General features: G+C 35.8%; 1 protein-coding gene across 25 annotated transcripts in view; it reads left to right on the top strand.

Moving 5' to 3' along the window:
* Positions 1–22,756, top strand: part of CNX2 (cofactor of nitrate reductase and xanthine dehydrogenase 2) — a 130,160-nt gene that overhangs the window by 15,976 nt on the left and 91,428 nt on the right. For 16 of the 25 annotated variants that reach the window (XR_016362270.1, XR_016362269.1, XR_016362274.1 and 13 more), the window contains one exon: positions 11,365–11,469. The exons of 5 other annotated variants lie outside the window; for them this stretch is intronic. Coding sequence is in view for 12 of the 20 variants with exons in the window: in XM_089819964.1 (XP_089676090.1) it covers positions 11,374–11,469 (96 nt within the window). In the remaining 8 variants the exon portion in view is untranslated. Of the gene's footprint in view, positions 1–2,670; positions 2,694–7,994; positions 8,436–11,364; positions 11,470–22,756 lie in introns of those variants that run through there. 4 more of the 25 variants (XM_089819960.1, XM_089819965.1, XM_089819968.1 and 1 more) reach the window with 4 other exon arrangements.

Genomic DNA, 22,756 nt, shown 5'->3' with positions numbered 1-22,756 from the left:
CGTCACTGTAAACACACAAAATGTACTTCTAGAATGAAAGTTGAACACCTTTTGAAGATTAAAGAAATGTCGCAGTGTGTAACACTTCTAAACTAGGGAATATGAATGAGAGAAATAGTGAATTAATCTTTTGAATTTAAATAGTAAAAATTGGAAACATATTCCAATTTACATAAAGCAAACTAACCTGCAGCAAGCCATAATCCAAAGTAACTTATAATCGACAATCGTTTCTATTTCCCAAACAAGAAGGATCGGTGTTTGCTTCGAAGCTCTGTTGGTATCGTACAAGAATTCGGTTTGTTAAACGGTGAAAAAACATAGAGCCAATTTAATATTGAAGGCGAAAGGTGGCTGGTTAATTTAGAATATAATGGAACCTCTAAATTGACTTGACCAATTATCATATTTTCAAAACTTCGGAGCCAAAAGGACGTGTGTTGTAAGGTCAAGTTACTACAATTTACACATTTTAGAGAGAATGGAAATTCAGAGGGTTTAAAGACCGAAAATTACATGAAATTATAAAAAGCTTAGGATTAATTGAGTTTATTGCTAGTAGAAATTATTTTTTAAAGAGCAGGCAATACATTATTTTGAAGTTGGAGTATTTTTTTTTTCAGGTTTGACTTCAATAATAATAAGTGCCATGTAGTGGGTGTACTTGTCATTATTGATTAGTGTTTTGGAATTATTATGAATAATAATTGAAGGTTGTAGATGTTCAATAGTGTTTTGAAACTTTCTATGGTTGTAATAACTAGAACTTGTTTGGCGTTTAATCAATAAATAAATAGATATTAATATTGTTTACAAACTATTAGGGGTCAAGACAAGAAAATATGATTCAAGTTTAAAATGAATAATGATACGTTCCTTTTTCATAATTTAATAGCTTTTTGGATATAGATAAGCTGTTGGAGAACTAGACACCTAACATCTCCATGTGTATGTGTAGTGCAAAGTATTGCAAATTGGATTTTGGTTATACATTTTTTAATGAAAAAAATAAAAATAATAATTTGCTTATTATTATTAGTTGTTATTAATTTGTAGAGCACCAAAACAAAACACTCATATTATATAAATATAAAAAATTAATTTAAAATATTTTCATTAAAAAATATACAACCAAAATCTAATATCATAATTTAAAAATAAAATTTATGAAGTATGAAATAATGTGATTTAAACTCATATTATCTATTTTTTTGATCGGTAAGACTCATATTATCTATTACCTTTTTTTGTCAAAACATATTAGTTTTCTATCTTCATTATAAAAAATAATTTAATGTATTATAATTTCTAGAACACCATAAAACCCTCAGATTAAAATAAATAAATTAAAATTCAACTTAAAAAAATGTTCATTAAAATTGAAGCATCCTGGCATTTCCGAAATGTTAGGATCTGACTGACTGACCCCCTTTTTTCTTGCAACATCTTGGCATTTCCGAAATGTCCGAGGAAAATTTTCAATTTTTGGGGATGTCCCATACCTGTCACCCTATCCTGAAGATGTCCTTGTTCTAGAAACTCTGGGTTTTTGGGCAGGAATGTGTCCCTGTGTAACATATATTAATAGGATTACAATCAGATATAGGTTCCCCATTTCAAAAATAGAAGATCTTATGGATTGTTTAGGAGGTGCACAATACTTCCCTAAGATTGATGTCAAAAGTGGTTACCACTAGATCATAATCAAGTAAGGGGATGAGTGGAAGACAACATTTAAAACCACTGGAGGCCTTTATGAATGGCTTGTCATGCCATTTGGGTTCACTAATGCCCCTCTTATATTTAGGAGGCTTATGAATGAGGTCTTAAAAGACTACATTGGTAAATCTGTAGTAGCATACTTAGATGATATCTTGATTTTTAGCAAAACTAGAGAAGAACACCTAAGGCATTTGAATATTGTGTTGAAGAAGTTATCTGATGGAAAGCTAATTTATTTTTGCTTTGTGGTATCCAAGGGACACTTGAAGATGGACCCCTCTAAAGTGGAGGCAATTCTGAATTGGCCACTTCCCAAGTCTGCAAGTGATGTGAGCAGCTTCCATGGCTTAGCTACTTTCTATAGGAAGTTCATCAAGAACTTGAGTGAGATAGGCTCACCAATCTTAGACACAATAAAAGGAGGAATGAAAACTAAATTTAAGTGGACTGAGGCTTCTTCAGGGGTTTGAAAGGTTGAAGCACAAAGTGGCAGCACAATCAGTATTGGTGTTACCTAGCGTTGACAAGCTATTCGCCACAGAATGTGATGCAAGCAATGTGGCAGTGGGGTGCAGTTCTTAGTCAAGAGGGCAGACCAATAGCCTTCTTTAGTGAAAGGCTTAATAATGCAAAGAGGAGATACTCCTCATATGATTTGGAGCTCTATGCACTGGTACAAGCACCAAGGAAGTGGAGGCTTTATCTTCTACCTATGGAATTTGTAGTCTATACAAACAATCAGGCTCTCATCTTTTTGAATTCGCAATACACGCTCAATCACAGGCATATGAAATGGGTGGAATACCTGTAGGCTTACACATTTACAATTGAACACAAAAAGGCCAAACCAATTAGGTTGTTGATGCAATGAGCAGGAGAGTGTTGACTGTTCAGGAAATTCAATTGAAGAGTATTGGAATAGACAACTTCAAGGACCTGTATAAGGAAGATGAGGACTTTTTTTGCAGCATGTAAGTTATGTGCATCTTTTGAGAACCACTTTCACAATGATTGTTCTGATTATACCTTGCAGAATGGCTTGGTTTTCAACGATAGGAAACTATGTGAGTCTAAAGGATCTATGAGGTAAAATATAATTCAAGAGAAGCATAATGGTAGTTGTGGGGGATATTTTGGTCCTAAGAAAGCATTGGAATTAGTACAGATATTATTACTGGCCTAAAGTATAGATGGATGTCAGGAGGTATGTGGAGAGTTGTACTGTTTGCCAGAGAGCCAATAGGACATCTATTAATGCAGGATTCTGTCAGCCCTTACCCCTTCCCAATAGGCCTTTGGGAATGTGTTAGTATGAATTTTATAGTTGGTTTACCCAAGATAAAGAATGGTTATGACAGTGTGTATGTTGCTGTTGACAGCTTTAGTAAAACAACACATTTCATTCCATGTAAGGTAACTAATGATGCTTCCCAAATTGTAAACTTGTTTTTCAAAGAGGTCATAAGGATCTGTGGATTGCCCATCAGTATAGTCTCAGATAGAGATTCAAAATTTGTTCATCATTTTTGGAATACCTTGTAAAAAAGGCTTGGAACCAATATGTCTTTTGGGTCTGCATACCATCCCCAAATATATGGCCAAACTGAAGTAGTCGACAAAATTCTAGGGAATCTTCTTAGGTGTCTAATGGAAGAATATGGTCAATCATGGGATGAAGTTATCCATCAGGTAGAGTTTCCTTACAATGATACAGTGAATAGAAGCACAAGGAATCTGTCTAGAGAACAGATTCTAATTGCATGTGCTAGTAATTGGGATTCTTGTTGAGGAATTTCTTGATTTTTGTTTGTTGATTCCGCTAAGTTAATTCCCTATGGATGATAATTTGATGAAAACTTCAATGTTACTCCATATTAAGAAGCCCAATTAGAAGATTTTAGAGATGAGAATGCAAGACCATTATCACATACTAGAGCATAATGACATCTAATTCTAGTGAAACATTTTCTTCAAGAAATTTAATTACAACATTAGTTGTGCAAAGTTGTAAGGCTGAGCTTTTGACACCTTGTGCAATAGTCAGTAGTGGTTAAGACGTACCTGTACTGCACAAAGGAAGGTGGATTGATCATACAACTACAAATAAAGTCCAAACCCCACTTAGCAAAGGGTTGTACTTCAATAATGGGTTGCAGGTGTGACATGCTTTTACGTGTTAATATGCATCTTTGAATTGTGTAGGTAGTAGTATCCCACTCTTGAGATTTGGTGAGCTATGACCATACCGCTTCTGAATCTAGTGTGAAAGTGTTCCATGATCTTTCTCGCTTCTTCCCTTTCAACACAAATTCTGGAGCCATGTATTGTTTACTCTTCATTTGTAACACTCACCTCTGCATGGGATTCAAATAAGACAAGCACTTATTATTTAACAGATAATAGATGGTGTCATCATACCACTCGCCTGTGGATACCTAATCCAATAAATAAGTTCGTTGTACTAAACCGAGTCTTGTGTCAATTGTCTCAGTTAGGGCTTGTCCATAGACTAACTTCATTAGCTATTTTTCAATGTCGTACTCTTGGATGGTGATCATCCACTTTCCTTTTCTTTCCCCCAATTCATTCAACATCAATAGTGTCTTTACCGCTACATAAGGGACTATAACATGTACCTTGCTTTTCAAAATGTGGTGCCTGAATTTCTTTATGGCCTTCACCTAAGCATAAGTACCTCAAGCTTTGCATCTTCCAATGATGCACTCAGGAATGCAACTGGATTTTAATCCTTTTAATCTATTCTTTGAGTGAGGATTGCTGCACGTGTGTTCTAAGGAAAGGAGCACAGGAAGAAAGGTCTAGAATAATTGGGATTGACGATTACCGGAGCATTTTCAATGGCTTGCTTAATTTGTTTGAATGCTTTTTTTGCTGGAGGCAACCAATCTACTTTGCACCCTTTTTTCAGCATTTCAATCAATAGCTTGACTATCTTAGCAAATTGAGTTATGAACTTCCTCACAAAGTTGATTTTGCCAAAGAGTGACCTCAGTTCCTTTTGACTTGCAGGAAGACCTATTCTTGAAATAGCTTCAATGCGACTTGGGTCAATTCAAATTCCACATTTTGAAACTGCATGTCCTAAAAGTTTTTCTTCAGTGACAGTGAACATGCATTTATTTGGATTGGCAGGTATCCCATATCTTCTGCATCTTTGAAAGGTCTTTTTTAAGTCACTTACATGATCCTCTCTTCTTTTTCAAAATACTGTAAGATCATCCATTTATACAATGATGCATTTCCCAACTAAATCACAAAAGACAATATCCATGGCCCTCTGGAAAGTAATTCCAACATTGATTAAGCTGAAAGGCATTTGTTTGTTGGCAAATGTCCCCACTTGATTTTGAATGCTGTCTTCAATCTATCTTCTTCTTCCGCCATCACTTCATCTTATCTTGAATACCATCCCTTAACAATTTGCAACACTTCAACCAGTGATAGTAATGGGTAATAATCCTTTTCTGAAGCTTTGTTAAGGTTAGAGAAGTCCACAAATAATCTTATTTTTCCTTCCTTTTTTCTTACCAGAACTAAATTGGTGATCCACGTTGAGTGCCTCACTGAAATAGAAAGATGATCCTTGCTGGAAGCAGCTTCTTTACTTCCTGATATATTGATGGTTCTAGCAACAGATTGATTGAAGTCTTCCTTTGTCGAAAAGTTTTACGTTTGGGCTTGAGTGGGATTGTACGTGTGATGAGAATGTGTCATAATTCTTCAAATCTTCATATCCCCGTGCTATCAGCTCTGGAAATTACCTTAGTTCTTTTAAGGATAACCTCCTTCTCTTCTGGTATTAGACTTTCACAACGAAAACATTCTTAACTTGTTTGTCTATTCCCAAGTTCATTGTTTCACATTTGCTTCCTTCAATTACTTGGTATCTAAGAGCACTTGACCTATCAGGGTTATAAACTCTTTCTAGTTCTGCTATACCTTGGGGAATGGTGTTTGTATTTAAATTCATGATTCCTTCAATGTCAAATTCAACTTCTTTTAATTCTTCCTCACCAAGCACATCTGAATTTGTGAGAAAGTCAAGAATATGCTTATCGTCCTCGAACACTTGGAAATTGTGACATTGTCTGGTTTAGAAGGTATTGACGTCAACTCTATTGTGAATTTCTTTACACAATCCATGGCAAGAGGTTCCAACAGACTAGCCGCTTTTGCTAATGAATTTGCCACTGGTTTCTTAGATTGGTACGCTTGTTTGATATTGAATGCATTTAAACTCTTGACAAGGTCCCACACTCTATTATGGTAATGAGTCAACCTTTTATCATGGCATACATATTGTTTTCTTACCTGCCACACTACTATGTCTGAATCAATGAACATGCAAGATCTTGGCACCTTTTTGGATAGCAAGTGGTAGTCCATGAACTAGTGATTCATATTAAGTGAAATTATTGGTGCACAGAAACTGCAATCTGTGTGCACCCAAGTAGGTTTCTCCAGTTAGACTGATCAGCTTGAGGCCTGCTCCATTTCCTTTCTTTGACTTTGATCCATCAAATCACTGCATCCAGATTTCATCAATTGCTTGCGAATTGGGGGATTGAGTTTGTGATTCTGCAACTTCTTTCTTATACTTTTCTCAGGAACCTTGATTTTGATCTTGTATAATTCTTTCACATTCTGGTTCTAATGCCATCTCCTTTGAAGAGTTCCAGCATTCTCGATTTCTTGAACATTCTCCATCGTTGGTGCTTGTGGAATCATTTTGGTTACATGTTCTATTACAATTTTGCACATTGCACATGAGAATTCAGAGTGGAAGGCATTATGGATTCTGCCCCAATTGGGTAGCAGTAAATTTCGAATGCAAGTTTCTTTACCGAATTCAACTTCTTATTTCATGCTTTTTATAAACTTGAAATTTTCTTACTTTTCTATTTTGTACTGTCTTTCACGAGTTTGTACATACTAATGTTTAATACACTCTATTGATATTCATTTATAAACAAAGGAGGGGAATACTCCTTAAATATAGATTATAGGCAAAGTTTCTAAAATAGAAATGAAAGACCAAAAAGAAACATTCTAAATAAGAATGAACTACAAAAGGAAAGATCTTAACATTACATAATTACTTTAAAACCCTTTTTTAATGGTCATTCTACTTGTTGGTTCCCAAAATCGCAGATTGGAAATCCAAGACCCTGCCACTTTTTCAATAGGATTCCGCAATCAGTTTTGGCCAGTGAACGAGAATCACCTCGATTCCCCTGCACTTCAAGCTCTGCTACACCTAGGCGGGTAGACCTTCTCCTCGAACCTAATCACTTGGTTCGAAGTTTTTCTAAAGCGGATTTAAGCTTTGCGAGTTCTCTAGTTGGCAAGGTCCTTGAACTCGAGTAAAATGAAATTGAATGTTAAGTGTTTGAATTGTATAAGATTTGTTTATAATGAATTTGATGCTTATAGGAAGGAATATATAGATATTCTAACTTCAATAATAGAAAGACCAGTGCTTCTGCTCATCCAGGCAATAGAATCAACTTCAGTGAATTTTTACGTACAACTTTATAAAGTTCTTATGCACTTATACTGTCAACAATTAAATAATCGAGATGCGACAGATCAAATATGTATGCAATCTTAAATTAGTCCAGATTGAACTCTAACTCTTCTGGTAGGGAGACAAATTGGACATAGATACGGAAACAATTCGATATTTCGCTATATCTATGATGATCACATTTAATATGCTAAATGACCTTGTCCATTTATCTGATATTTAAATTATGTATAGAATTTTGAAAAATAATTACAAAAGACGATTCATCTGCAGTTTAATTCTCCATGCCATTTAGAAATAAACAAAGGACTTTTTATTTTATTATTAAAATAAAATAATTGAATTTATATTACAAAGTCATATTAAAATCCTCATCCCTCCGTACAAGTAATATAAAATACTTTTTTCAAAATATGAATGTTCAATGTTGAATGTGTCTTTATCTACTTCTCTTGTAAATGATGGTCTATTTATATCTTGAAAACTAAAGAAGTGTGACCCTTTAAATTAAATGTCATCTCTTTTCAAAAGTAAATCACATTTCCTTTAATAGTAATTATGTCTTAAAATAATCAATAATTACATCCCTTTCCTAAACATTATACTTTGGCTTATGTTTCAAATTGCCATTGATTAACTCCTGAATTCTTTCACAATCCTGAATATCTCGCAATTACCAAAATTTCTTTAAGTCTGTATTCTCCGTTAATTCCTAACTTAACGTGAATGCTATTTTATCACCATATGGTCATGACTGATCGATGGAAACTTGGAAAACTTGTTCTCAAAGATCCTTCCAATACCTTTATTCGCTTTGTGCATATTTGGTGGCGTTGACAAGTTTGACGTGGGTACATGGTGTCTCCATCTGGGTTATGTATTCCTATTAATATCTGTGTATGGTGGAGATGCCACCGTTTGAATCTTCCGTCTTTCCTCTCAATGACGGCAATATACAACTGACAGTCAGAGATCGGTTTTAGTGTATTTCCCCGCACCTGTGGCTTTAAATTGCAATCGATAAGGTGTGAAGACATCATCATCATGCGCTCCATACCTCCACAAGTCCGTTCTGTCTGGAGTATTTGACACCCGAATTCAAACCTTAGCATCGTTATTCATTCTGAACTGCACCCATACGTGATGGTTAATAAGAGTCTCTTAGGTATATATCTTGTATTTTCATTAGTCCCATGATACTTCTTATGAATTTGGAGGTTGACTGGAATCTATATTCTGTATCGTTTCTTCAGACTATGCCATCAAATCTTCCAGCTGTTCCTTTTGTCTTTCATCAGGCATTGGATGAATGATTCTCCAAAAGAGTTCTGCTCACTTGATATATGATATGTGTTTGCCATGATTACATCTTTCTAAAGGGAGCAATATATCCTTGGGTTCCAAATGTTTAGACTTTCGATGTTTTTCCATAGTTGTGTAGAGAGCTGAATGTGTACTTCTGTCTCAGCTTAGGATAGGAGAGTGCTAAACATTTCTGTTTCTGTCCATTTCATTTTCCAGATTATAATCTGCAACCACAACATTGTTCAGAAACTATTTGTATGTCAATCTGTAATTTGGGAAGGTATTGAGAAGTCTTCAAGTCTCCAGGAATTGATAGTGCATATGTGTGAAGCCAAGGAACCCTTTAATTTCCTTGTGTTCTGATTTGTACAGTAGTAATAAAGGATGTAACATTCATGCTCAATAATGATATGACTGTGAATGGAAATATTGATTTTCAACCCAATTATTTGTGCATTGCTTTCTTTTATTTACAGTTCCATATATATATGGCCTATAAAATGCAAACCACTATTATATTCCATATATTTAAAAATGGAAACTCAAAAAATTAGAGTTCCATCACTACTACCTACCCAACAAAAGATTGCCATAATGTGCAAGTCATTTGACCGTGAATACATAGAAGGCTGCTTCCTTCTCTTAAGAACGCTCTCGACATGAGCTTGCTGCTGAGACCCTCCTTGTGATGCAAAACTTCTGGATATGACCAAGTCTATAATATCCAACATGAATTTGGGTAACAAAGCTATCCCTCCCACTATCCAGAGATACGAAAATCAAGATCAATTGCTCAAAAAACTTAGCAGTCCTGGAAGAACACATTTTTGAAAAAAAATGCCGATAGTAACCACTAAACACCTATAATATTGTAAAAAATAGTCAATTTTTTTGCAGAACACATTAGCGAGGTACAACCCAAAGATCATCTGCAATAAACTACGATTTTTGTGAAAAAAATCATACAAACCCCACAAAATACCACATTCTTTGGGAAATTCACGCAAAACCTTACAATGAATGTTGTGGAAAAAAATCAGAAAACCTTTCATGAAAAAATAGTAAACCCTGAATGATTTTTTGTGGAAAAAATCAGAAACCTTTCATGATTTTTTTTGTAGAAAAATATAAATAATCCTCGATTTTTGTGGGCAAAAAACCACTCCATGATTTTTTCTGGAAAAAAAAAAAACCCTCTGCGTTTTTGACTTTCTTTATTTTTGCGGAAAAAAATTAGAAGCCCCTCCATGACATTTTTGTGAAAAAAATCAGAAAGCCCTTCATGATTTTTTTTGAAAAAAATCAGAAAACACTCCATGATTTAGAAAACACAATTTTTTAAAGAATCATGAAAAACACCTAAGAACTGAAAATTTCTTTCACCGCGGCCAAAGCCCTTCATCAAGCAGTAAAAACCTATTAACAAAAAAACTTCACACAATTTTTTAGAAAAAAATGTCAGAAGTATTCATTAAAAAAAAACCCTAAAAAAACTCCTTTAGAAACCCTTGATCTGAGAAATCGTTAACTCAGAAAACCCTTAATCTGAGTTCTTTGAATTTTTTTTGGATTTATAAAGAAGGGTAAAATATCTTGAAGAATTTTTTAGGATCTCACAATTTTTTTTAAAGACTTTTGGAAGTAAATTCCAATTATTGAAACTAAAAATTAACCTATGGGCTTTGAAAACATGAAATGATAATCGATTGATGTTCAAATATAAACAAAGGAGAGGAATACTCCTTAAATAGAGATGACATGCAAAGTTTCTAAAACAGAAACGGAAGTCCAAAAAGAAACATTCTAAATAAGAACTAACTGTAAAGAGGAAAGATTCTAACTAAATGACCATCATAGAAACATTAATAATTACTTTAACAATGTTCTCATAATTTCATATCAAAGGCTTTTCCCTAGAAGTGAAGTCCTAATATTCCACCAGCTTTAACTTATGTAATTGAACTCAAAATCAAGACAAGATAAATGAAGCAAGAAATCAAATAGTATAGTGCTTACCTAGATTTTGATTCAAGAAGATAGGTATGAAGATGTGCATTGGCTATAAGTACATTTATAAGAATGATATGATATGTCAAGTAAAAGGTAGAGTCTATGTCCTTGGATTTGTAAAGGAGAAAGAGATCAAGCTTTATGGTCACAGGGATGAACTGAACTAGTCCAAAGACCTGCAATATCTCACATTCATGTCATAGGACCAGTTGGAAAACAAAATCTTTCCTATGTTGTATTCATCTAGGAGAGGGTAGATAAAGAACCAAGATCCCATGTAAAAGTGAAATTGAAACATTTATTTGATTAATATAGTTATGTTTTCTGTAATAGCTTGCCACCTTAATGAGAAATTGATAACCAAGTTGAAGTGGAACTAAATAGGTTAATATTTTGTAGAAGACTTAGTTAATGCAAGGAAGCAAGAGGTAGGAAAATACTTTTTTAGAGCTCTTAGAGAAAGGATACATGCAACATGTAAATACACCATTATTGTGACTTGCTTTAGTAAATGAATGGGGGTATTAGTAGAATGACAATCTTATTATAGTTGGCAGGGATTGCAATTGCTATGCATTTTCTCTTAGCTTAGCTAATAGACACGAGACTGCTAAAATGAGTAAAGTTGTTGCTAATCTAAGCAAAGTAGTTATTAGGTTTGTTGAATTAATGCACTCTGCATGCCATTGAATATTCACACAGAGGGACTATTTAGTAGATTATGAAATTATTTACCGCTATATTTATACAAATAATTTCTAATTGGATACTATTAACAGGCTATCAAAATGAATGGAGCGAAGCTAGGATATTTAAGATTGTATGCTCGATCTTGGAGGTTGACATTGCCTAAAATTTGCAACTGGCCATTCTACTCAACATCTGTGAGTTAATTGTTGATATCCTTTCCCAATTTCTGAAAACAAATTATCTTTGTTTTTGTATACTCTTCCCCATCCCCTCTCTATATATACATACACATAGGCATGGATATACCACATGCATTATATGTATACCTCCATATTAGATCACATAAGATACATAAAAAAACTACATGCCATGCTTTTTTGATTTGCACATTAACATCATACATAGCAATTATATCTTTAGCAGGTAGTAGCAGGTTCTATATAGTATAAATTAAGATATTATGTGGTTCTTTAATTTGAAAACTAACTAGATAAAGTCCTTTACACACAAGGCACAAATTTAGGTTACATAAAACCATTTTGTTATCTAAATTCTCCTTCGATTATCTTGCAAACAAGTTAATTTCCAAGTTACATTCATGAGTATTTGATATTTTTTAGGCCATCATTATGAATAAAAGCATTGTTGTCAGGTATAATGCTATGTGTTGTCTAAATTGTTGTTAATATTAATTATGTCGTTGGTCATTAGAGTGGCCGAGGGGTAGGTAGTTATGGTCATGATGGTTCACGTCGCACCCCCCAAAGGTTATATGTACACTCGCTCGGATGGAAGAGGGCATCATTAGCATTATCAGTATCATTGGTATCATTGTTGTTCACTTGATGTAAACGTTAACTTATATTAATGGAATACATGGTGGTTCTTTGATGTTGCTTTGCATATACTTATATTTTCTAGAACTCTTGTTCAATATCATGCATTAAACTAGCTTTACCGTGGAGTGAAGGGAGACCACACGAGAAAAAATGTCAAAGTGTAGTGTGGAGTGCCTTCGGGGTAAGTCCGGTCATACACCATTTGATGTCCCATCTCCCTAGGTTGTTGGCATAGACATTCCTCGCACTTTAGAACGGACACGAGGAAATCAATCGGGATAACCAACGACAAGTTCTCTAGGACTACTACCGTTGAAGGGTGGAATGCCAAAGGGAGGAAGAAGAGAGAGATGAAAGCTGTTGTAAGGGAAACATAAAGTAAACCCAAAGAGGGAAATAGGAATAAAGGAGAATACAATGTTATGATTATGTCTATATAGTGACATATATTATATACAAATAATAAATGAATAACAATGTTCTTGTTTAAGTCATGTTTTGTTTCAATTCCATACATGAGAAGAATACATGCCAAACCTATTAAACAAAGATAAAGGTAGAAAAGAATGTATAGACAAGGGTGAGGCTATTCAAAGGACTTTATCACTACAATAATAGGCTGAATGAAGGAGACGGTTGAAGACACTTGCCGAAAGACTACCAAAAGGGTTGGTGGAAGGAAACCAAGTTGGTATCGCTAGAGGTGTAGAAGCCCAAGGAGAACTATACGGTAGGGAAGGATACCGCTTGGAGTATGATAGACAACGCCAAGTAGGTAATGGCGACTTGATAGAGGAGACAACGAGTTGATTAGGGAGTTTAACCCTTCCACCACGTAGTGAGGCAAGGGAAGCCGAAAGGAAGGGGGAAGAAGAGGCCAGGAAAGTTGAGGACACTGGTGCAATGAGGAGTGCTAGAGGGACACCTCACGGTAGTCAACACAACCCGTTAGGATCCAACCCAACCAATTTGGGAGTACAACCAACCGAAGATAGCAAAAATAGAAACATGTCATTGCAAAAGCAAAAACTACCAAAATGTGCTGGTGACAGGAAGGAAGATCCCATAAGGCATTGTCGGACCTACAAAACCATTTGGACAAAAAATTTGCTGGTGATTGGTACTTTGATATGGATAAGGCGAAAAAAAAGGACACAGGATAACCTGAGGAAGGAATTACAAGTTGAATTCCGATTAATTTAGGACGACAACGAAATAGTTGCCAAAATCTATAGTGCAAAAGAAGGAAGCAATAAGAGCATATAATCAAAGGCTTAAAGAGTTTCTTGGGAAGATGGAGAGCTAGCTGACCGATGAATTGAAAAAGAGATGGTTTGTGGAGGGACTAAAGCCTTCCCCGAGGAAGAAAATGATGCTAGTGCTGCCCACGTCGTATGTGCACGCCTATGATAGAGCCATGAACCTCAAGAGTGAAGACAAAACTTTGAAGAAGAAGAGTAAGTTCTGATTGGAGAGTGATGATTCATTCGGAGAGAGCAATAGCGATGACGAGTTGAATAAGAAGGTATAGGCTCTCTAAAGTGATATAGAACAGGTGATGAAGGGATTTAAAGCGATGAAGGGGACTGTAGGACAAAGTGATGAGGGAGAACTATGGTGTATGGAGTGTAAGGAGAATGGGCACATGAAGGTTTCGTAGCCGAGAAAAGCTTTTTTCAACATATGCCAGGTTATGGGTCATTCCACTAAGGAATGTTCATACAACATGAAGACAAGGAGCCAACAAGTGCTCTTTACAGAAGAACAATTGTTTAACTCCAAGGCAACAAACACCACACAACAAATAAACAATAATGCATCATTTGTCAACTTCCGAAATAATTGACATGGAGGGAGATAAAATAATGACAATAGCAACAGGAGCCAAATACAATATGATTCTAAGGGATGAACTATAATCTAGTGTCGGGTGTGCAACCACTGGGGTCACTTTGCTCGAGACTGCTAGAAGGGTGACACACCACAAAAGTTGTGTAGATGGTGCGGCCCTGGAGATAGTAAGGATGCTAATTGTCTGAAACCTGGTGTTAACATTCTCAACATTGAGGAAGAAAAAGTTCTTTCCGTCACTTAGAAACAAGCTAAACATGCCGCGTACCCCGATCCTTGTACTGAGAAGCAGAGGTTATGAGAGGCTAGAGAGGAGATTGAGAAAGCGATGTAGGTATGAAAGGATACACATGACAAGGCAAGCACTTGGCGTTAACCTTCTCAACATTGAGGAAGAAAAAGTTCTTTCCGTCACTTAGAACCAAGCTAAACACGCCACGTACCCTGATCCCTGTACTGAGAAGCAGAGATATGAGAGGCTAGAGAGGAGATTGAGAAAGCGATGAGGTACAAAAGGATACACATGACAAGGCAAGCACTTTGGAGCGGATGAAAGTGAAGAATAATATATTTGCGGCAAATAGTACAAATGGAGGTACTGGTCTTAAATAATATATTCCTTAGGACTGTCAGTTCCCCTTTCCTGTCTTGAACAAAGCATTTTTGCTTGTCCAGATTTGATGTTGGAGCCTTTTGCTCAAGTATCTGCATTACCTTTCCTATTTTGTCGTAGAGATCATCTACTAGCACTTGAATCTGATTGATCAGATTGTCATCTTTATCATATTGGGCTTTTGGTGCGAGTTGCTTGAATATATACCAGGGCTTCGCCAGTGTATTTGTCCTTTCATATCTCTTGCTATTCAGCTTCATCAATTTATGCCTTTTTGTGAGCCTTGCATACTTGTTCAACTCCTTGGTGTTTATCTTACTCACACGCTTGCCCATTCCTTCTACTCTCTCTTTGAGTTCTTGCATTCTTGCAGCTTCGGCTGCATTTGCGTCATAGAGTTCATCCTCATCCTCTGAAGTTGATGACTCTACTAGTTTTGGGGATTCCTATCTCCCTCTGCTCTTCTTTCTTTTTCCAGATTCCTCTAAATGTCTTTTCCTTTTCTCTTTAACCTTTTCAGGTTTCTTGACATTCCTTTGTCCTCTAGATGGTGTCCCAAATGGTATATTCTCAGTTGGAGTCCTTTCTCGTTGAGATGTGGCTTGTCGACTCGCCTTTGCTCATGCTTTGTCTCCTTTACTAGTTCTTCTGACTGTGTTGCTTGACCCGTTTTATCTTCAAGAACTTTCATAGAAGGCAATTGTTGGTCTTGAGTTTCTTCTCTAGTGTCTTTCCCTTCTATAGCTTGTTCTCCTTGTTCATCCTTGTCAACGATCATACCTTGACTTTTTTCTTACTCAGTCGGTTCTGGACTTGTGTCTGTCATGGTGACATCAATAATCTTTGGGTTGGCTTCTCTAGCTTGTGTATCATCTTTTCTCCGCACTTCCACCTCTAGTGGTGCCTTGATGGGTTGATCTTGCTAAACCTCACCACTCTCTTTTCGTTCCATATTTAGATCCTAATTGATCTGAGTCCTTTGTTTTGCAGGTGCAACAGGTTGTTCTATTGTCTTCTTCTTTGCGATCGTTGGATCGGTAGCCTTGGCTACCTTTGGTTTTTGTTTTTGATCTGCCTCTTCTTTAGGCAAGACTCCTCTTGTTCATGTAGTTTGATCCAAAATTTCTTTGCATTGGCAAATGTATATCTCTTCAAACCTATAGTTATTAAAGCTACATTTGCAGGCATATCAAAATCCTTCTCGAACGACTCTACTAGTCCACTTCTATCCTTGTCTTGCATATCTGTTCTAATCTTGGCTAGAGCGTCATCTAGCATATTATTACATTTTAATATGCTTTTAGACCATATTTAACTGATTGTGGTGTATAGTTCGCTTGGAACTAATGCATCAATCTTTGTTGGTGTTCTATTGAATACTCTTAGACTTATCAACACACCATTCATAATCTTATTTTTATCAAGTTTAGTAAGCTTAGGGTATCTCTCCCTCAATGTATTATAATTACCATTAGTTTCAATATCATCAATAATGTTCTTCAAGGTAAGCTTCTTACCTTCCTTCAATGGTTTGAAACTTTCTATTTGTGTCTCTTCTTTTGATTCTTCTTCCTTTGGTGGAATAGGGGGTTTCTTATCTTTCTTTGAAGCTTTCCTCTTGTAGGCCACTACCGTTGGCGGTTTAATGGTAGTAGGGGTCTTCTTGTCGATCGCTTCTTCGTCAAGTTCAGGTTTAGGTGAAGATTCACCTTGAGACCTTATTTGTGGACATTCATCTCCTTTTTCATTCTTTTCTTTCTCAGCCTTCTTCTTGGCCTTGCTTGTGCCCTTCTTCTACTCCTTATCTTGAGTAATTGCCTCTTGTAGCTTTGCTTGCTCCTTTATCTTCTCCTCGGTTATTCCAAATCGTTGTTGTTCCTGATCAACAAGCATTACCAACAACTATTTGATGTGTTCTCTAGTCAAGTTTTCTTCGACTTTATAAGGGAACTTGGTCGACCGATGAGTTCGTGGTTCGACCGCTTGGAGTATGCACTTGTCAGTGCTGGCTAGAAAACATATTTTCCTTTTGTAGTCATAATTAGGTTCAGTAAACTTCTTGAAGAACTTTTCAAGCAAGTCAGGGGCACCGCTCCCTAACCTGTTGTTCATGCTTGATATTTGAGCAATAATTTTGCTCATGGACTTCCATTGGAATGACTGAAATCTAGGAAAATCTACCCTAAAGTAGAAGAATATACATGCAAATATAGCACCATACTTGAATATGTGTGCATTGGTGTCCCTTTTGTTTTTTCTCGCATTCTCCATCACCTGATTATGTAGTCAACCGCTTAGGTTGAGCTTGATTTTCTTCTTTATGATTTGGTGTACTCCATACATTGCTCCACTAGGCACGCTGTTTATCTTGCTTGACTGGTAAAGTCTGTGTAATCGCTCTTGCTGCAAACTACACTTTCTCATCTTTAATATTATCTAGTGAGCACATTTTGCCATCGTGATGGCATCTGGTCAGCTTTGCCACTTCAGTTGGTTTGTGCTTCTTGATTGTCAGTTTAGCTCTAGTTCCATGGAACCCTATAACTCTCCCAATCACATCCTTCGCAATCTTGCAGGGCTTATCAAGCCACATATACTCATCATGCGCTCTTCTTAGCTTGAATCTTACTCATTCCTTCCTGAAGAAATTAGGGATATCCACTGCACGGGCTAGGGTTGTTTCCCTCATGCCTTCATAACCTGATTTCCACTGATAGTTGTGGTAGAACTCTTCATACTTAGATCTTATTTCCTTGTCTCCTAGTTCCACTATCTTTGCTTTCAGATAGTCACTCACGTCTTCGATCAACAACACATTGCTTGGGAGTGAGGATAGAGCTCTCGTCATGTCCTTTTCATCTACGCTTTGCAAGATTGGCTCGTAAACATGTGGTTCTATTTGCTGTCCATCGACCAATTCGATATCATATAGATCATTGTATTGTTCTTGTGCTATTGTAAGATTCAATGCTGAAATGATCTCTCTTCACACAATTTGTTTCACTAGACTGGTTCTAGGGTTACAAAGTGATTAGTAGTTTCTCGCTCAGATTCACACAAAGATTGCTCTTTTGGTAGCTAGGGCTTTGCGAATAAAAGATCTTTGTATCTCAAGATTGCAAAAGTGATAATTGCAAAATGATATATATATATTTATAAATTCGACTGAAATGTAACATTGAGGTCCTAACGTAACCTTACCTCTTACCTACCTATACCATTGTGCAATAAATGTTTTTTGACAGTTCATCCAACGGTCAGTTTTGGAGACAACCTTTCTTCACCTTCTAGGTAACATATGACCACTTTTCAATGCATCACTTGTCGTGACTTATCGGTTTGAATGTGGGCACCAGTGCAACACCATCTTTGTTTGCCTAACCCCTCTTAAGCTTTACTAGCTTAACTTGATTGAGAAGTCTCACAACTTGCCGGTGAGCTTACTACTTCTCCAATCTTTACCCTAGTATCCTCCAACCTTTTCTTGGTCCACACTTTCACAAAGTCCTTGCCGATTTGCTCAATATCAATGGCCTTGTCTTTTCTTTTATTGCCATTGTGTTGTTGTTTGGGTTTACACTTTGATCCAACAATCCTTGACAATATGACTTGTCTTATGACATCTGTAGCATGTCCTTGTATTGTTCCAAGATCCTATGTTGTATGTTGTTCATATGACCTGTCTTCAGCTTGCAATAGAATACCAAATGACCATCATTACCACAGGTGAAGCAAACCTATCTTTCACACTTACTCTCAGCGTGTCTTTCCAACTTTGGAGACAACTGATATGATTGAGCTTTCAATCTACAATCTTTGACACTATGATCATACTTGTTACAATGATAACAAGAACCGTCTTCTCTTGCCTCATTTGTAAGATCTCTGCACTCATGTACACTGTGTCCATACCGGTGACAAATATTGCAGTAGGCTCTATAGGCGTGTTGACTACCAGGTACTACTTGCTTATATCAGCATACATTTGACTTGTGTGCTATTTTACTACAACAAAAACAAGTAGGTTTGTTTGATGACATACTTTTCCTTGTCCTTTTGTTCTTTGTGGAGTTTGAGTCTTCTGCTCTTGAGGACTTACCTTTCTTAGCTGTGCTGATTCCTTCGAATCCTAGACCAACTGTCTCAACGGTCTTTCTCCGATTCCTTAGCTTCTCTTCCAACTTCCTGATGTTTTCATTGGACTTCTTCAGCCTTTCACTTTCTTTTTTGGTATTCTTCAGTTCATCCATTAGTTGACGAACTTGTTTCTCCAGCTATTTTTCTTTTTCATTTAGAATTTCTAGTTGTTCAGTCTTCTCATGATAGTGTTCTTGTAGAACACTATTTTCTTGTGTGATGTATCGATGTTCTACTTCCATTAGTGCTATCTCATCTTCTTTTTCCTTTAGTAGATCTTTAGGTTGTTGCTTCACTTCCTGAGCCATTTTTAGTTCCTCATAGTCTTGATCTCTTGCTAGGATGGCGTTTCCTTTTTCATCCTATGCTTTGCTCATTCTTATTCATGCATGTTTTTGTTCCTTTTTCAAGGTGTTGATCCTTTTGGTTAACTTCTCATTCTCAATCATTAGTTATGAGATTACTTCTTCCAATTCTTCAAAACCGCTTTGCTCTTCAAATTTTTCTATCAGCTCTTGGCTTTCTCCCAACTTCTTCATCAACTTCTTTCTTTTGGGTAAGGATTCTCTTAGCTTGTCTTTTAAATCTTCAATAGTGTCAACAGCTTCATCAAGTTGTTTCTTGTATTTCATGGTTGTCATCTGATCTTCCCTCAAGCTGTGTGGCTTGTGGCTATTGGGGTTTGAGCTCTAATACCAATTGTTAGTCCCAACTGATACTGAGAGGGGGGGTGAATCAGTATTCCCAATTCTACAAATTCTACCGGTTAATGCAGCTAGTTTAAACACACACTCTGTTACTAACTCTTTCACTATCAAGGTAATGATAAAAGTAACGCAGTAAAACCATAGTAACAAGAATCACCATTAAATTGCTTGAATCACTGGTTTGGCGATTCAATTCATGGTTCCTGATTTTTTTGAACTGGACCAGATCAGTGATTACAAAAAATCAGCAAAATCACCTTTGTGAATTGTGAAAAATCGAAAAAGTGAGCATGATGATGAGGCTTGAGCTAGAGCCTTGTTTTTAAATTTTGTTTATAGATACAGATAGACATACGTTTCATGGATCTTTATCTTACATTTATGATTTGATGTCTTATGGATCTTTGTCTTACATACATTCTATGATTTGACTCATTAAGATCCTATGATTTCTATTTACTTTAGCTACAATTTACATTTTACCTATAACATAGTTACTTATGTGATGGATTTATCATTTATGTTTCATGTTTATGTATGTTAGCTTCTATTTGATGATGTTATAGTATGTTTAAGTTATATTCAATAAAGGGTGCATGAAATAAGTTTTAAATTGTTAAAATCTTTAAGTTTCAAGGGTTTTTTAAATTTGTCGATTCATGGCCAATTCAATTCCAATTCATGGCCGTTTCGTGATTCGATTCAGCCTTGCTGATTTTGATTCTCGTTAGTTCGAGTAAAACCATACAAGATTACACAAAGATGCATACATCAATGACACATATTTTTACGTGAAAACCCTCTAGGTGAGAATAAAAACCACAGTAGGAGTAATGTATCCACTAGCCTTTCCTTGCAAGTAAAAGGGCACCCTGTTAAAGGCTTACATCCGATCCTTTTGAGAACTCATCCTGTTAGGAATGCATATAATTTGTTAGGATTATAACAACCTATTAAGGCTACCTCGTGTAACAAATGGATTTTCATATCTAAATTAAAGATGGTTTAAACTAAAACTCCTAGCATTTATATAGATAACCAAATCCTTTTCACATGACATTAATTGCTTTTAACAATTAACAGAAAATAATTGAAATAACTAGATCAACGATTAACTATTCACTACTGTATTCATATTTAGCTGAAATAAATAGATTAACATTTAACTAGCATAATTGTATTCATGATCAATTGTAATAACTAGATTAATGATTAACTATTCATAACTGTATTCATGTTCAGCTGAAATAAAGAGATTAACGATTAACTAGCATAATTGTATACAAGTAAAGTAAATGCTTAACAAGAAAAGAAAGAAGGAAAGAAACATACCAGTATCTTCGAAGGATCTTTAGTTGGTTGTGCAAGCCTAGGCTTTGGTGAGAGAAGCATTGACATAGGCTTAACCTCTCAACCTCGGACCATACTTATCCCCATACATGCTATCAAATTAGAATGAACCTCCCTACCTCGAGATCGGACTTGGGATGTTCTTCAGTCTAGCCACTTGAGCAACTTGGTGTTTTGAGTGTCCGCTCAGTTATGAAATGGACATGCTTGCATAACTGGCGCTATTGATATCAAGTGATCATTAGATGGCAAACATGCCTATAAACTACCTTGGCCAAGTATTTCCAATTGGGTTCACCGACTTGATCACCACTGCTCGACTTGACAATGGGATTCATAATAGAGATGAGCATGTGCTATTAAATATATTTCATTTAAGGTGTTCTTGTCTGATTTCTCTTTTATTTTCTTGCAGATTTATTCCACCTCTTCACCATTTCATGGCTACTGGCCGGTGAGTCCCAGGTGCATTAAAATTATGAGCGCTCTGCTCTTTTACGCCTCTTCATCATATCATGGCTATATTGCCGGTGAATCCCAGGTGTTTTGGAAAGGTTATGAGCAATCTGCTCATAATATCTTTTATCATAATTTGAGACAGCATAAGACTTGTTATTGTTATCAGTTTCTTCATGAAGGTTTTTACACATTTGAGACTCCTTTTAAAGAGATACTACTCAATTTCTTTTAAAGATGATTCTGGATATAATGAGAATAAAAGAAAAAAACTCCATATAATTCTTAGCGAAGAGTCAGCAAATTGCATAATATAATCATAGTCATAGAGGAAAAGACTCCTAAGCTTAGCCGGCTGCAGTAGAATATGTATTCAAAAACATAGAAAGGTAACTCATGACCTGATATGTATTCTTTGGGGAACTTGCAATCTGATTGGCTCCCTCTCGTTTCTTCAACGCTTAATCCTCAGTATCCTGGCAGGAAATACTTGCTTGGTTGAGTTGAAAACCACACAAACTGAACAAGGTTTTAACAAAGGTAAATTGCAGATGTATCAATGGCAGGTTGTAGACGTATCAAAGGTAACTGCAGCCATTTCAATGGCAGATCACAGATGTATCAATGGCAAGATGCAGATGTACAATGCAGGGTCGAATTGGTTAATGAAACAAGGGAAATCTGAAATGTAGCAAGGTAGGAAGAAGTTCGGGCACCAAGGAAAAAGGTGATCCTGTCTCTCCCTCACGTCTTCCATATATGGAGAGCGATCAAGACTCCTTGGCTTCCTTCGGTTACAAAAGATTAAAGCCAATTCAAAATTCCAAGTATTAAATTGATTATAAAAAGAGAGGGAAAGAAAAATAAAATAAAAAATTGAAAAGAAGAGTTGGAAGGATTATAATTTTCAATATTATAATATATACTCATATACGTTCGTGTAAAAATATCAATGGGGTGACATCATTAAATTACATTATTATAATTTATCGATGCCATTTCATTTTTATATTTATATGTATGTATGTAAGTATTTATGATAATAATATAATGAAGATCAATTAAAAATCTCGAGGTATGTTTTATATTTTAAATTAGATTATTTTATGTTGACTTAGATTATTTTATGTTGAATTCGATTATTTTCTTAATAGCTCATGTGGTCCCAAAAATATATCTTGTGATCAAGTCGTTCTGTCCTTTCCAAGGAAGTTTAAGGTCATACCTGTCGATCTTGATGACTGAACTAAGTGGACATACCATTCCGATGTTCCCGTTTAACAATGCTTCCTCCTTCTACATCTTCTCCTGTAATCACCCATGAAAACACTTTCGTCATAATAATAATTCTATAATATTTTCATATAAACATAATAATTGTTATTTTAAATCAAACAACTGCTAATCATCTAATAATAGTTAATGGTTAACAACCATCTTCATTAACAGTTAATACAACATATATAAATAACTACCTATTTCACATGATCATGAAAGAATAATTCGTTAAATCCAACGGTTATGAACA

The sequence above is a fragment of the Cupressus sempervirens genome, chromosome 3, assembly GCF_028749045.1.
Source record: "Cupressus sempervirens isolate cs-2001-9-10 chromosome 3, ASM2874904v1, whole genome shotgun sequence".
Taxonomy (NCBI): Eukaryota; Viridiplantae; Streptophyta; class Pinopsida; order Cupressales; family Cupressaceae; genus Cupressus; species Cupressus sempervirens.
The sequence above is the reverse complement of the archived record's forward strand: the minus strand, read 5'-3'. Positions and strand labels throughout refer to the sequence as shown.